We start from the raw sequence: 14,052 nt of genomic DNA on the forward strand, positions 1-14,052 counted from the left end.
CTACAGTTCGAACAGAGTCAATCTTGCTATAAAATCTGGATGGCTTTTAGTGATTTCAATTCAGTAATCAGTAATAAAAGTACAAAAGAAAATCAAATAGATGCTGAATTTAAGGCAAGAATGTACATAATTTCTGTTTTTAAAAAATGATTAAAACTTCACAAAATTTCCAAATACTTATTATTAATAAGTATGCAATATGAATTATTATGGGGTTTTCAAGAGAGAAAAATTTAAGTCTTCACTTACTAGCTCCACTTCCAATTGTTCTATGGAAAAGTTGTGACATCCGAGGACCAAGAGGACCAAACAGGTGAGGAGGAAGACCCCTGGCCTCTAACAGAGCTAAAGAAAAACAAGAAGGACAGGGGGAGTGGTTGAATTGATTTAATGCAACAGATCTTACCTAAAAATGTCAAGGAACTGGATTCATCTCACATAACTGAGCTAGCTAATTTTACTTTCCATTCTAAATTTTAAGAGAAGCCATATTAAACTTCTAAAACCACCTACATGTATTAATACAATTAATAAAAATCAAAATACACAGGTACCAGCTTCAAGCAGCACAAAGTTTTTGGAGAACTTAAAACCCACTGCCAGCAGGAATGGCATAAATAGTCCAAGAACCTAAGATAAATATCTGTTTTAAAGAAATTATATAATATTAAGCACCCCAGTCCCACTTTCCCTCTGGACATTATTTCCCAGTCATGAGACCCTCCAAAAACATTATGAAAATCATTATAGTATTTTTTAACAGTTTCAAAAATAAGAAAAACTGTGTGTTCATGGGAGTTCTAGTCAAAAAGAGTCATTTCCCTCAGGAATCAAAAAGCAATCTGAAATTGACTTGTAAGCTTCACATTGGGGATCTATTATGTATCTACCATCTGAAATAGAAAATATATACTCGTGTTTGTAAAGGATATATACATAATACAAGGTTTATTTGGGTTTTTTTTTTTTTTTGTAAAGGCTCTCACAATACTTAAAAAATCTGGAATTTATGTATACACTATACAATTCACTTTGAGGTAGGTGACCAAAAAAATAAACCAAAAAGAACATGAGTTGAAAAAAAAAGCCATTATTACTAGATTCATTCACAATGTTATTGTGTACCAGAGAACAACATGCTAAGCTAACCCATTCAAGATGTTCTGAGGTGGGTTTTTTTTTTTTTCCTGGCACTGAGATTTGAACTCAGGGCTTCATGCTTGCTAGGCAGGGGTTCTTAAGGCTTAAGCCACTCTGCCAGCCTCAGGATGTTTATAATTTACTATTGGAACCAGATACACATATAACCACAAAGAAGAAATTTTTAGAATATAAAAAAATATGCAAGGCTTTATCTAGTTAAACTGTAAACATGGAAGATATAAACATCTCATCTTCTAAACCCAAAGCATCATATGGCCACTGCTTAAGCCGTTTTTGGCAGTGCAGGCACCACTAGATGAAGTTTAAATGAACACATCTGAATTAATTTCAACACAGAACAGGAGTAGCTGGTTGCCCATGGTGATCATTTCTTGAAGCCCATTGACTGCCTTTACCTTGTAATCGTCCCATCTCAGAATCATCAGATTCACTCTCCCCAGAAGTGGTCATGCCAACAGCCCCTGCAACAGAACTAGAGGCTTGGGGGGAAGGGGGAAGATGAAGGTTAGGAGAGGAACATTTGGCTTATCTTAAAAAAAGAAAAACCAATGTTTTACACACTACAATATATAATGTTTTACACACTACAATAAATAAATGAACAGTTGCACATTCAACTGTTCAAAACTTCATTCTGTAGCCATTAGAAAATGAGAGCTCAACCACCTTAATATTAAGTATAAAACTATAACCTTCATGTTTCATTCATAAATGGCTTTTGACAGACTCCTCATCCCTTTGAAACAGTGAATTAAGTCTTGTCCTGGAACCCTTCACCAGATGTAAGTGAAGGCAGTACTGCTGAACTGCTGAAACCATCATGCATTTAATAGTCAACAATCATGATCTGTTTTCTCCAATATCAAGAGTAAAAAAAAAAAAAAACAAACAACACTGAAAATACACATTACAAGTAATAGATAACTTCAAAGCACTGAAACCAAATATGAAAGAGAGGAAACTAAGATGCCAAAACTAGTATAGAATGAAGAATTAAGATTCAGAAGTATACTACTACACAAAATACTAGCCTGAACCAAAACCAGAGTATGGTCATTTAGGTAGATCTATTATGAATCTGGCCAGAGGAGAAACTATTCCTGCAAAACTAGGAATCTGCCATACTTCTTGTAAGTATCTTATTGAGTGCTAAGCATTGTTTTAAATAAATAAGATTCATCAAAATATGATTAGAGAGTCATACCATCTTAAACACTATTTACTAGACAGATAATGACAGAATCTGAGTCAGGAAAACTGAAGAGGTACACGAGTAACAACATGTGAACGTAAAAACCTTTTCTGGGCCTGCTGTGGTTGTGCAGATCTCAAATTCCAGTATTTGGGAATCTGAAAGTAGGATTTTGAGTTCAAGACCGTCCTGGGCTACACAAACCCATGTCTCAAAAAAATTAAAAATAAAACCAAACAAGAAACCTCTAGCTTTCCTTAAGTAAAAGCTGTCGATGCACAAGCCACCAAGTGTATGTTTTATAATACCTTCCTTCACACACACACCACTGAATATTTTGTATAACTTCAGTGGGGCTGTTAAATTTTTTTAAGTTTTTTTAAGTAAAAAAATTTGGAGGCTACTTAAAAAGCTGGACATCGATCTACCATTTGATCCAGCAATACCACTCTTGGGGATATACCCAAAAGACTCTTACTCCAGAGGCACCTGCACATCCATGTTTATTGCGGCACTATTCACAATAGCCAAGTTATGGAAACAGCCAAGATGCCCCACCACTGACGAATGGATTAAGAAAATGTGGTATCTATACACAATGGAATTTTATGCAGCCATGAAGAAGAACGAAATGTTATCATTCGCTGGTAAATGGATGGAATTGGAGAACATCATTCTGAGTGAGGTTAGCCTGGCTCAAAAGACCAAAAATCGTATGTTCTCCCTCATATGTGGACATTAGATCAAGGGCAAACACAACAAGGGGATTGGACTATGAGCACATGATAAAAGCGAGAGCACACAAGGGAGGGGTGAGGATAGGTAAGACACCTAAAAAACTAGCTAGCATTTGTTGCCCTTAATGCAGAGAAACTAAAGCAGATACCTTAAAGCAACTGAGGCCAATAGGAAAAGGGGACCAGGAACTAGAGAAAAGGTTAGATTAAAAAGAATTAACCTAGAAGGTAACACCCATGCACAGGAAATCAATGTGAGTCAATGCCCTGTATAGCTATCCTTATCTCAACCAGCAAAACCCCTTGTTCCTTCCTATTATTGCTTATACTCTCTCTACAACAAAATTAGAGATAAGGGCAAAATAGTTTCTGCTGGGTATTGAGGGGGGGAGCGGGAGGGGGTGGAGTGGGTGGTAAGGGAGGGGGTGGGGGCAGGGGGGAGAAATAAACCAAGCCTTGTATGCACATATGAATAATAAAAGAAAAATGAAAAAAAAAAAAAAAAAGAATTAACCTAGAAGGTAACACCCACGCAAAAAAAAAAAAAAAAAAAAAAAAAAAAAAAAGAAGAATGTATGGGTTAGAACAAAGGTCAGACTACGGCCCAAAGCTCAAATCTAGTCCACCACATGGTTTTGTAATTACAGGTTTATTAAAACATCGCTGGACTTATTCATTTACACATTGTCTGTGGCTGCTGGTTTAAACTACAATCACAGAATTCAGTAACTGCAACAGAGACGATAAAAAGAGTAAAACATTTACTGTCCTTTTATTAAAACTATTAACACCTCCATGGCTTAGAGATATAGGTTAACCAGAGATACTGATATTAAAGGGTATCAAGGTTTAACAAGATCCACACTGCTATTGATGAAGATTAAGCAGTAAATGATACTGTATGGTGCTGGTTATAAGTCATTAATGCTCATCACATGAAGGAAGTGTCTAAATGCTTCTCCACAACGATACAAAGAGGTATAAGCTTATGCATGTGAAGAAACCGAGTATTCTTGCACAAGTCAGATTGCTAGTAAAGGATCAGAGATTTGAAACCCATATAGTCTGACTTCATTGACTATACTCGTAAGAACTGTATGTCAACTCCTTAAACATAAAAGTCAACAATTTTTAATTCAATTATACCCATTTCTTTACATTTTACACAGAAACCTGTGAATAAATACTGTACATTAGGTGGCAATTATGGCTGGGTTTGTTAAGTTGGCTTGTCCAGGTATATGGAAAACAAACACAAAATTTTAACATGAAATAGTAGTATTTAAAAGCATTCTATGGAACCCACACATTAAAAAAACTATCATAACTTTACTTCAGGTAATGCTGGCTTTTGAATTTGAGTTTACTTTTAAAGATTTTTTTACTTTACTGTTCTAATGAATTTCATAATGAATATCTCAAGTTACAATGCCACAAAGATATAAAATTTGTAAAATATATAATTAAAAGAGCTGCTACAGTTCTATCACAGTGAAGTCCCAACTTATAGGGAGTCACAGAATCACTACCAAAAAGGTCAGTTACTCTGCTTTTCAATGGAGTAGAGTGCCACTTTTGACAGAAACCAGCTAACAGAGCAAGGAAAGGGATCTTTTTTAGCCAGTCCTCTGATGACAAGTGAGTAACATTTGTCCATTGTAGTTCCCTTTAGCATGTTTTACAAAAACCCAAATTGGTCTAGTCTTTAGGCTCATTTAACAAAGAGAAGAGACATGGCTACTTTGCAAAGTCCTGCAGATAAGAAAATATAATCAATCAATAGGAGTCAATTACAAAATTCTTTAGTCAAGGCTGCCTACTTCCTTGAGCACGTGAACCGTATTTATCCCTAGTCAAAAATAAAAATATGAGCATCAGCAGAGATTTCCAGCAGTCTCAATCTTTCTTTTTCCTTAAACCAGGTATTTCTCTAGTCTAACTCAATACTTATCTTTGCAGTACTATGTATAATAGTTTACAATAAATACCTACCTGAAAATAATGGACAAAATGTTACTTAAATCAGAACACAAGATTTCTATCATAGAGCAACCAGTATTTTTTATAATTTAAGCAATGCAATCCTTTACATAGAAAGTAAAGATAAAATGTTAGGAAGTTTGTAGAATTAGATTTTACTTGCCAAGATGTACTAAGAGTTTCAGATATACAAAATACAAGGAGGCAACAGAAGATTTTCTCTCCTTTTTGGGGGGAGTTGGAGGTGGGAGCAGTGAGTTGGAAATGTCACAAAACTGTTCAGTTAAGTCCAGCAGCATGGCTGCTAGGATGTGCTTATTCCTCACTATGGGGTCCAGCATCAGGTAATATGGTCACAACACAACTTACGGTGGTTCTAAACAAAGGTAATTGGGGAGAGAAAAATTTACAAAACTGGTTTTTTTTTTTTTTAATGGTCTGACCCTGATTGTTTGAGTGCTAGGTTGATGCCTATTTTTCCTTTCCATGTCACTATTTTAGCGAGCCAACAGAGAATTCTTGCAATCCAAAACAGATCCATCCTTCAAAATGTACTAAACCCAAAGCTCTTCTCATACCAGTAAATATACTACATGTATCTTTTTATCACCGGCTACAACATACAAATTTGCAAAATATTTGTATAGTACTATGATTTCAAATGGCAATGAAACACATTACAGTATTTAGGAAGACAGTCTGAATAGTCTGATTTCCTTCAAACTTTTATCTTCTTAGGAAATGTACCAAAGAATAAGATTTTATACCCACCCCTTCATTCTAGCCAACTCTTGTAACCCTAAGGAAACAACACAATTATAAATGTTCTTTTGATTTCTAAGACATGGATTTGAGAGTCACACATATATACTATCTTGGAAATCTTTGCAAATTTAAAAAATATGTCTTGGTTTTTTCTCTTAACAGGTTGTTTTGATTATTAAAGGAAAATATATATAAAGTGTTAATACTCTATCTGCATTAGAATGTATGCTCTATAAATGTTAGCTATTGTAATTACTATAATGAGTCTCCTATAATAACACATTCAACAGCTCCATTTCTTTCATCCATTTGGGAACTGGACTGACTTCCATATTCAGGCTTGAAATAACCACTAAGAGCCTGGAAAGTAAAGTATAACACTGAAAGGATAGGTTGTGGGTCATAAACAGCTTTGATGAGTTGCACATGAAGTGGTCTATATTTTTCCAAATATTTACCAATTCACTCTTCAGAAGAACTATTCTAGGAAAAAGAAAAGGGGATAAAGTCCTTTCCCATCAGAAGAAATGCTGTAAACTCAAAATGCAATTTATCATACAAAGCAGGAAACAGAACAGATTTAAAAAGAAAAAAAGCTAGGCTACACAGCAAGAATACATTAGTGGTGTTGGAAATATCAGGGTGCTGTTGCCATTACAAATAAGACATATGTTCGAAAGTTGATGGACAAGGCAAAATTTACTTCTGCAGAAGGGTGTGTGTGTGCCTCCAACTGGCATCAGGCAAGCAAGCCAGCACACTGGGCAAAGAACCACCTCATTTTTTATCCCTAACACAGGACTGCCCCTTTGCTCTGACCAAGGAAGCTCGGGTTCAGTCTTTACAAGTGGCTACAGTTAAGGTTTAGGGGAGGGCAGAGGGGAAGAGCAGACATGATTGGAGAGCGTGGACACAAAACTTAATTTGGCTGGTATACTCTCAAAGACAAAGAGGTGACCCATAAAGGTGGGAATTTTAGGATTCTGGGAAACTGAGGCCTGAAATGACTGTGTGACCTGAAATGGCAGCACTAAGTACATAATTAACTCATGGGCCAAGGGGACCTTGATTCCTTTGGACAATGATTATCCTAAAATTAGCAATTTGAGTTTTAGGACATCCTATGACAAACATATCTCTGATTAAAGGCAGAAACTTCAGTTAGGCAACATGCCACTGAGCTCACAGACACCTGGGAAATTAGCTAATAGCCACATAATGACAGACATATTCCATAGTGTGGTATTTGGGGAAGGGGGTGAGTTAGGGTCAAACCCACAACCGGAGATTAAGAGTCTCATGTTCTACCCACCTAGCTAGCTCTTTGACAGAAAAGACTCAATTTAGTTGATTCTCACACTGGGTATCAGAAACTTTCCAGCAAGCTATGACATGACAAACCAGAAGCATGCAGGAAAACTAGCATATATTCTAATTTTAAACCACAGTACATGAAAAAAATACCTACTGTTCAGAAATAAACATATGCCTACATCTAGTCCTGTGTGTATCATCCTGATTTAAGGGAATCAAATGTCCATACTGACAAACTATAATACTTTGTATCTGTTATAAAAAGTCAAATTATAATTTAAAACTCATTAGCCACAATTAACAGCTAAAATACTGCTTTGTTTTGTTAATGGATTGGATACTTTTTTTTTTTAAACTAAAGGAAGGGGAAACACTTTAATTCTTGCCATTCTAAGAGAACAAGTAATAAAATAAGCCAACAAAAACGTGTACACCATTATTAAAATAGGTCAGGTGCAAACCGAACACTTATTTAGGCCTTAGAAACTCTCAATTAAAATTCATATATTTATTAAGCAATTCAAAACCATATGCTTACATTTATTGTGAATTTAAATTCTTTAATATGTAAAAAGTTTAAGTGGAAAAGAATCTACCCCTTCCTAAAAGCCGCTTTCATGTAATTAGTGCAGATATGGATTAGACAATAATTTGAAAAACTGAATTCACTAATCAAAATAATGAAATGATAAAACCAAAACAGAACAAAAAAACTTATTTGATGGTAACATCTAGAAGATTTCTGTCCCCTTCTTTCTCACTATCTTCAGGATGCAGAAAGTAACCTCTAGAAAATCTGTATCATATAAAAATGTGTTTTAGGGCTACCAAGTGCCAATCTACCTGCAGCTCCTTGGGGAGCTTCATCTGTCCGGGCAGCTGAAGAATTTAGTGTCTCCTGGTTGCTCTCGGGGTCTGCCATCTTCTCCTGCCGACGAGCCTCAGCTGCTCCTCTCTTGCCCAGGCCAGAGCCTCGCCGACTGCAACAGAAAAATGTCATCATAGGCAGCCTCATCAGGACACCAGGAGCAATGTATAGACTACACAAAGCTCAAATTCATAAAGCACAAAGCCAGTTTCTTCTCCTTTTTAAATAAAAATTGTTGCAGAAAATCACTATGTATAACAACTAAGACTTCGTATATTTAAAATTCTTCCAAGATATACTACATTCACAATACACACTTGTGTTACTGAGAGCTGCTGTCATTCTTACGGGCAGAAATGACTTTTTAAACACTTTCAACTAAATGGAAAAACGACTCCTAAGGAGAAAAATTCAACTCATTTAAAGTAGAGCCCCATTTCCAGGCTACAAAGTGGATCAATATACACAGACTTGCAGAGGGCATTGACAGTGGGCAAAGGAAAAGATGAGGACAGAAATATCCTGTCCATTCGCCATGTTCTGGACTACCAAACACATCCAAAACCAACTATACTGACAATGAACAGTAAGTCTATCATGTAAAATAAACAATTAAGGACTGTAATATTTATAAATAAACATTTGGGAAGACATGTTCAGGACAGAGAGAAAGAATAAGTTTGGAAGAAGAATGACCACTGCTTTTACAGGAGGCAAACTGCATTTTATTCATGATGACCTTTTTCCTACTTTCAATATCAGCAGGCAAACTGGATAGAAAAAGTTCCTCGACCCCAATATTATAACCTGATACTATTTAAACAGGAAATCACCTGATTATCTTAGGAGATACAAGCACCTACTACTAAAACGTTTTAAACTAAGAATAACTGCAATAAAATTAGATGCTGCCTCACGAAGAACAAGTTAGTGGGCTAAAATGGACATGTAAGGAAGGCTCTGAATTACCAGAGTACTGGAAGAGTTTATTTTCCTGATTAGTGAAAATTCCTCCCTAAACTGGAGTGGGTTTAACTAATCATTCGCAAGAAAACAGCTCACTCAAAACACAACTTGGGGGAATTCAAATTCATTTAACAACTAATTTGCATTAACAAACTGGGCTGAATGGTGGATGCACAGGGCTGGTGACCTAAAGGACTGTTAGTCTAAAAGACAAAGACGCATCTCCCTAAGATACTAGGACACTGAATTTAAGTGGAAACTCAAATCAGAAGAGGATGTGAAGAGTATCCAAGCAGGTAGGCTTAGATGGCTTGTGCATAGCATGCTTTGTATAATGGGTAATTTCAATGTGCTGATTAAGTGGTAGTCTGTAGAAGAATGCAGAGAAAGGACGAAGAGGACAATTATAACACTAAAATTACCTGATGTCACATACACCTTAAATTAGTTTTCAAGCACAGTGAATTCAGTTTATATCTCACATTATAAACTTTGGTCAGTAAGATTAAAAATCCAACCCAAAGTAAGACTAAAACTCTGAAGAATGAGGAAATTTTCTCAGAAGTCCTTAAAGTACTGCTAAGAAACCTCAAAAGCAAACAGATGTGCTAACTCCAGATATTTTAAACAATCTGAAGAATTAGAAGATAGGTACACAGACCAGGAATGTATCTCAGTGGTGAAGCATGGATTAGTCAGGCCCTAGGTTCAATCACAGCCACCTCAGAAGAGGGAGAGGGGGAGAACAGTGGTAAAGTGGCATTTCCTATGATTTATAGATAAGTGATACTGTTTTCCATAAATCATTATTGTATCACTGCTAAGAACAACCTAATGAAGAACAAAATAAAGTGCTAAAATCTTACTGCTTATCTCAGTTAGAACACGAAAAAGGCAGGCTAAAATCATGACCCAATCCCTGGTTTTGATGCATTTAGTAGAGCAAACAAACTACATAAGAAAAGAGGCAAAATCCACATCTGGTTATTGAATAATTAATAGCACAAGCTGCACTTTGCCAACTGATTTAGCCTGAAAATCTGACAGGAGATTGCAGGAAAAAGATTTTTACATTTAACCTAAAAATTTCAATCGGTTAATAAAAGGATGTGAAATAACATCCAGTACCACTCATCAATGTTACAGATGTTCTAAAAATAAGATGAAATGCACATTATTAATATGAAAACACAATGCCCACATTTTTTTCTTGATGGGCAGGTGTTGTAATAAAAAGGAAGTGTCTTTCTTCTACTTACCCATTAAACTTACTAAACGGTGCCAACACTTTTGGAAACTAATTAGCCAATATTACAGTCACTATAACGGCATCCCTTTTGATTCTTTAAATCACACCACTGGGAAATTTAGCTACCTTTAAAAAAACTCAAATCTGGACAAAGATGCTTATTAGACATACACTTGGTAGATTAGAATTCCACAAAACCAAATATCCAACTATGGTACTGCCAATAACTCTAGAAAATACTGTGGGAAAAGAGGAGAAAACAACACAATTGGGGCTGAAGATGTGGCTCAAGTGGTAGAACATCTGACTGCCTAGGAAGCGTGAAAACCTGAATTTAAATGCCTGTATCACCAACACAAACATATATAACATGATTAAAGCTTAGTAAAAAAACGTAAGTAAACATTCGTAACAATTCACAAAAATACTACTACTAGTGATAGTGATTTAGGATATATGTCTTTACTCAATAGTGCAGTGGACAATTCTACACTACGCCAGGCATGGTGATACACACCTGTAATCCCAGTACAGAGAGGCTGAGGCAGGAGGATAGTGTGCTCAAGGCCAGCCTAGGCTATACAGAGAGACCCCGTCTTTAAAAAACACCTTAAATAACTTAACAAATACGCAGAAGGATTAAGAAGAAAACTGAAAATACTTGAACAGAAGGTAAATGAAAACATAAGCTGAAAATTACCTGGTACTAGCACAGGAGCCCGTGGTCTTTTGGCGTGTGCTCCTCCTCAAACTGGGGAGCTCAGCAGGTGGGGACTCACTGCGCTTCTTGGTAGATTTTCTTAAACCTATTCACGGAAAATATGAGAAGTAAACCTTTATAAAAAGAAGTTATCATGAATTAAAATTCCTAAGTCTTCAGGTAATTACTGTTTAAAAGTTCGCAGACTCTATCCTTACTTTTCAGCAGTATGCCGAGTTTACTTCCACAGACTTTGAACTTAGCCTACTCCTGACTGCTAAGCTCATGGCACTCAACATTCCAGTAGTCAGTCTTCTCACTTTGGCCCTACCTCACCAAGCCACCACACACAATGCACGACAGTCCTGACTCTCCGAAACAATCTTCCCTCAAAGTCCCTATCTCTTCTCCACAAAGACCAACAGATAATGTTTTTTGTATAGATGCTATATTTTAAGAATTTAATTTCATTAAATTTACTAATTCATTATACTGTTTTTTACTTTGCTCCATTTCAGTTAGTTTATAACACTGATCAATAAGGATATTGAAAGAACAAAACAATGTTTTCTTTGTACCCTAGGAACAAGAAACACATACTTAAACCAAAGGATACTGAAATGTCCAATTTTTAGACTATTGTTTAATTAGGAAGAAAGTCAGTCAAACACACCACATGTTATTTTGGAAGCTTTCTAACACCTTTATAGTGTTAACAGATTCCAAAAAAGTACAGCAACTAGGCAGTATTATTATTTTATGAACAACAGAGAACCCATGACAGCGTTCGTCATTATCCCCACCCCCCGCAGCAACCTCACCCCATGAACAATGTTACAATACAGATGGCATAATGGATGGTGGACTGTATCTAGGCAGGCACTCTACCACTTGAGCCATGCCTTCCACTCCATGGGCTGTATCTAAACAAAGAACTCTAATAGGGAAAAGTCTTCAAAAGTCAGCAATCAATTTCTTAAATCTTAAAAAATGGATGTAAACTTTTTCAGAGATCAATTATACACTTTGTTTAGGAGCAGTGAATTTTTTCATGAAGTTTTAATTTTTGGCTATGTCACTGCTGTAAGGTACAGAGGTAAGATAGTCTTCTGATTTTGTTAGAGGTACCAGTAAACAGTCTGGGAGATAAGTGGTAAAAAGGATTCTTCTCAGTACTTTCTTGACCTTTTGGAGGCTTAATTTTAAAACTACAGTTCATTCAACTTAAGATGGTCTTTATACTACACAAAAGGAAAGCTGCTGTGTGAAAAGCAAGTATATAAGAATTTTCAAACACAAAACAGAAAATATAAAAGCAAAAGTCTATGATCATTATCATTTAGAATTCTAAACCAAACCTTCTGGGACCTTTCCGCAAAATAACTTCTGTGGAAGATTAGCTATACATGTAAAACCAGCATGAAAGGATTAAAGAATTATGGTTTGTTTGGGAAATAAAAATGGCTTAAAGTTTCTCTAATTTTATTTTTGGATATGAATAAATGAAAAATAAATAATAAATTTTTGACAATGAAAACACAGTATAAAAAATTTTTGATGTTTGGGTTGACTTTCACCCTAATTTCACTGGAATTACTCAATGCGATCACACACCTCTGCCTGATATCCTATTCTATTGAATCCTTGACTCAGTATACAACATGGTCAACAGAGACAAACAGGTAGACAAATCAACAGGGCTACCTTACCATGCTCAGCTAACTGGAATCACTATTTTTAACACTTAAAAGCACAAAAACTTAAAAAAAATAAGATTTCAAAAAATATTAAATTATGCTTGTCTATCTCAAATGTATGATTAAGTAGATTAAAAATGTAGTTTATAGGCACACGTTATAGGAAAACAAATTCTTTCACATATAAGTCATTTTAAAAACTCTAGTATTATTGTCAATCCCACTTTAGTGCATGAAACTCTAGTATCTTTATACAGGCCACGATTCAGTAATAGACAATACCACACATATGTGTATCTATTTAGTGACATATCCAAAATCAATGTGTTGTAAGGTAAACTTTTGTTTTGGCATTACCAAGGTTTTGAACTCAGGGCCTCAGGCTCACTAGGCAGGTACTTTACCACTTGAGCCACACCTCCAGTCTTTTTTGCTGGGCTGGCCTTGGACTGAGATCGTCCTACCTCACACCAATGCCTCCTGAGTAGCTGGGATTACAGTCAGGTACTACCACACCCAATAGTGATGGTATACTTTTAAATCAAGCTTTTTTACACTATCACTATTTGTGCCCTAAGACAGACCATAGTATTTAAATTTCATGTAAACTTTACTCAAGAATAATTTACATATGATAACATGTACTCCTTTTCTTGGCAGCACTGGGGTTTGAGTTCAGGGCCTCACGCTTGCTAGACAGGTACTCTTACAGCTTAAGCCACTCCACCAGTCCTTTGTACATGATGAGTGTTTTTCCAAGATAGGGTCTCAGGAACTACTTGTCCTAGCTAGCTTCAAACCATGATCCTCCTGATCTTTTCCTCCTGAGTAGCTAGAATTACAGGTCTGAGCCACTGGCACCCGACTCCTAATATGTACTCATTTTAAGTACATTGTTTAATGAGTAAGACAAATGTATTCACCCATATAACTAACAAGCATCACAATCAAGACTTGGGGTGGGGAAAAAAAACACAACAATTTTTAGGAGCTGGTTGAGTGACTCAAGTGTAGAGCACCTGCCTAGCAAGCATGAAGCCCTGAGTTCTAGCCCTAGAACCACCAAAAAAAAAGTGAGGAGAAGGACGTAATCTAGAATTAAGAGCATTTTCCCCATTCTTCCTAAGATCTCAAGTGATATGACATACAAATGGAAACAAAAAGAGGGGGATTGCTATTCTTATTACAGAAAGATAGACATTAGGGTCAACACTGTAACAAGAGATATAGTGATGAAGGGTTCAACTCATCAAGAATATATAGCAATTGTAAGTATGTATCAGATAACCTAAATTTATAAAGTAAACACCAGGAGATCTGAAGGGAAACAGCAATGTAACAGTAGTGGATTTCAGAAAATACTGGACAAGTACTGGACAAGTATGACCAAATGAACATAACAGACACAAGAGACAGATAC

At 36.0% G+C, this 14,052-nt stretch overlaps 1 protein-coding gene across 17 annotated transcripts in view; it reads right to left on the minus strand.

Annotated features, from left to right (window-relative positions):
* Trip12 (thyroid hormone receptor interactor 12) overlaps positions 1-14,052 on the minus strand; it is a 144,052-nt gene that overhangs the window by 56,664 nt on the left and 73,336 nt on the right. For all 17 annotated transcript variants that reach the window (XM_074071922.1, XM_074071923.1, XM_074071935.1 and 14 more), the window contains 4 exons: positions 10,936-11,041; positions 7,996-8,132; positions 1,560-1,643; positions 250-345 (listed from right to left, as the gene is read on the minus strand). In XM_074071922.1, the coding sequence (XP_073928023.1) occupies positions 250-345; positions 1,560-1,643; positions 7,996-8,132; positions 10,936-11,041 (423 nt within the window). The remainder of the gene's footprint in view (positions 1-249; positions 346-1,559; positions 1,644-7,995; positions 8,133-10,935; positions 11,042-14,052) is intronic.

Source organism: Castor canadensis, chromosome 4, assembly GCF_047511655.1.
Source record: "Castor canadensis chromosome 4, mCasCan1.hap1v2, whole genome shotgun sequence".
Taxonomy (NCBI): Eukaryota; Metazoa; Chordata; class Mammalia; order Rodentia; family Castoridae; genus Castor; species Castor canadensis.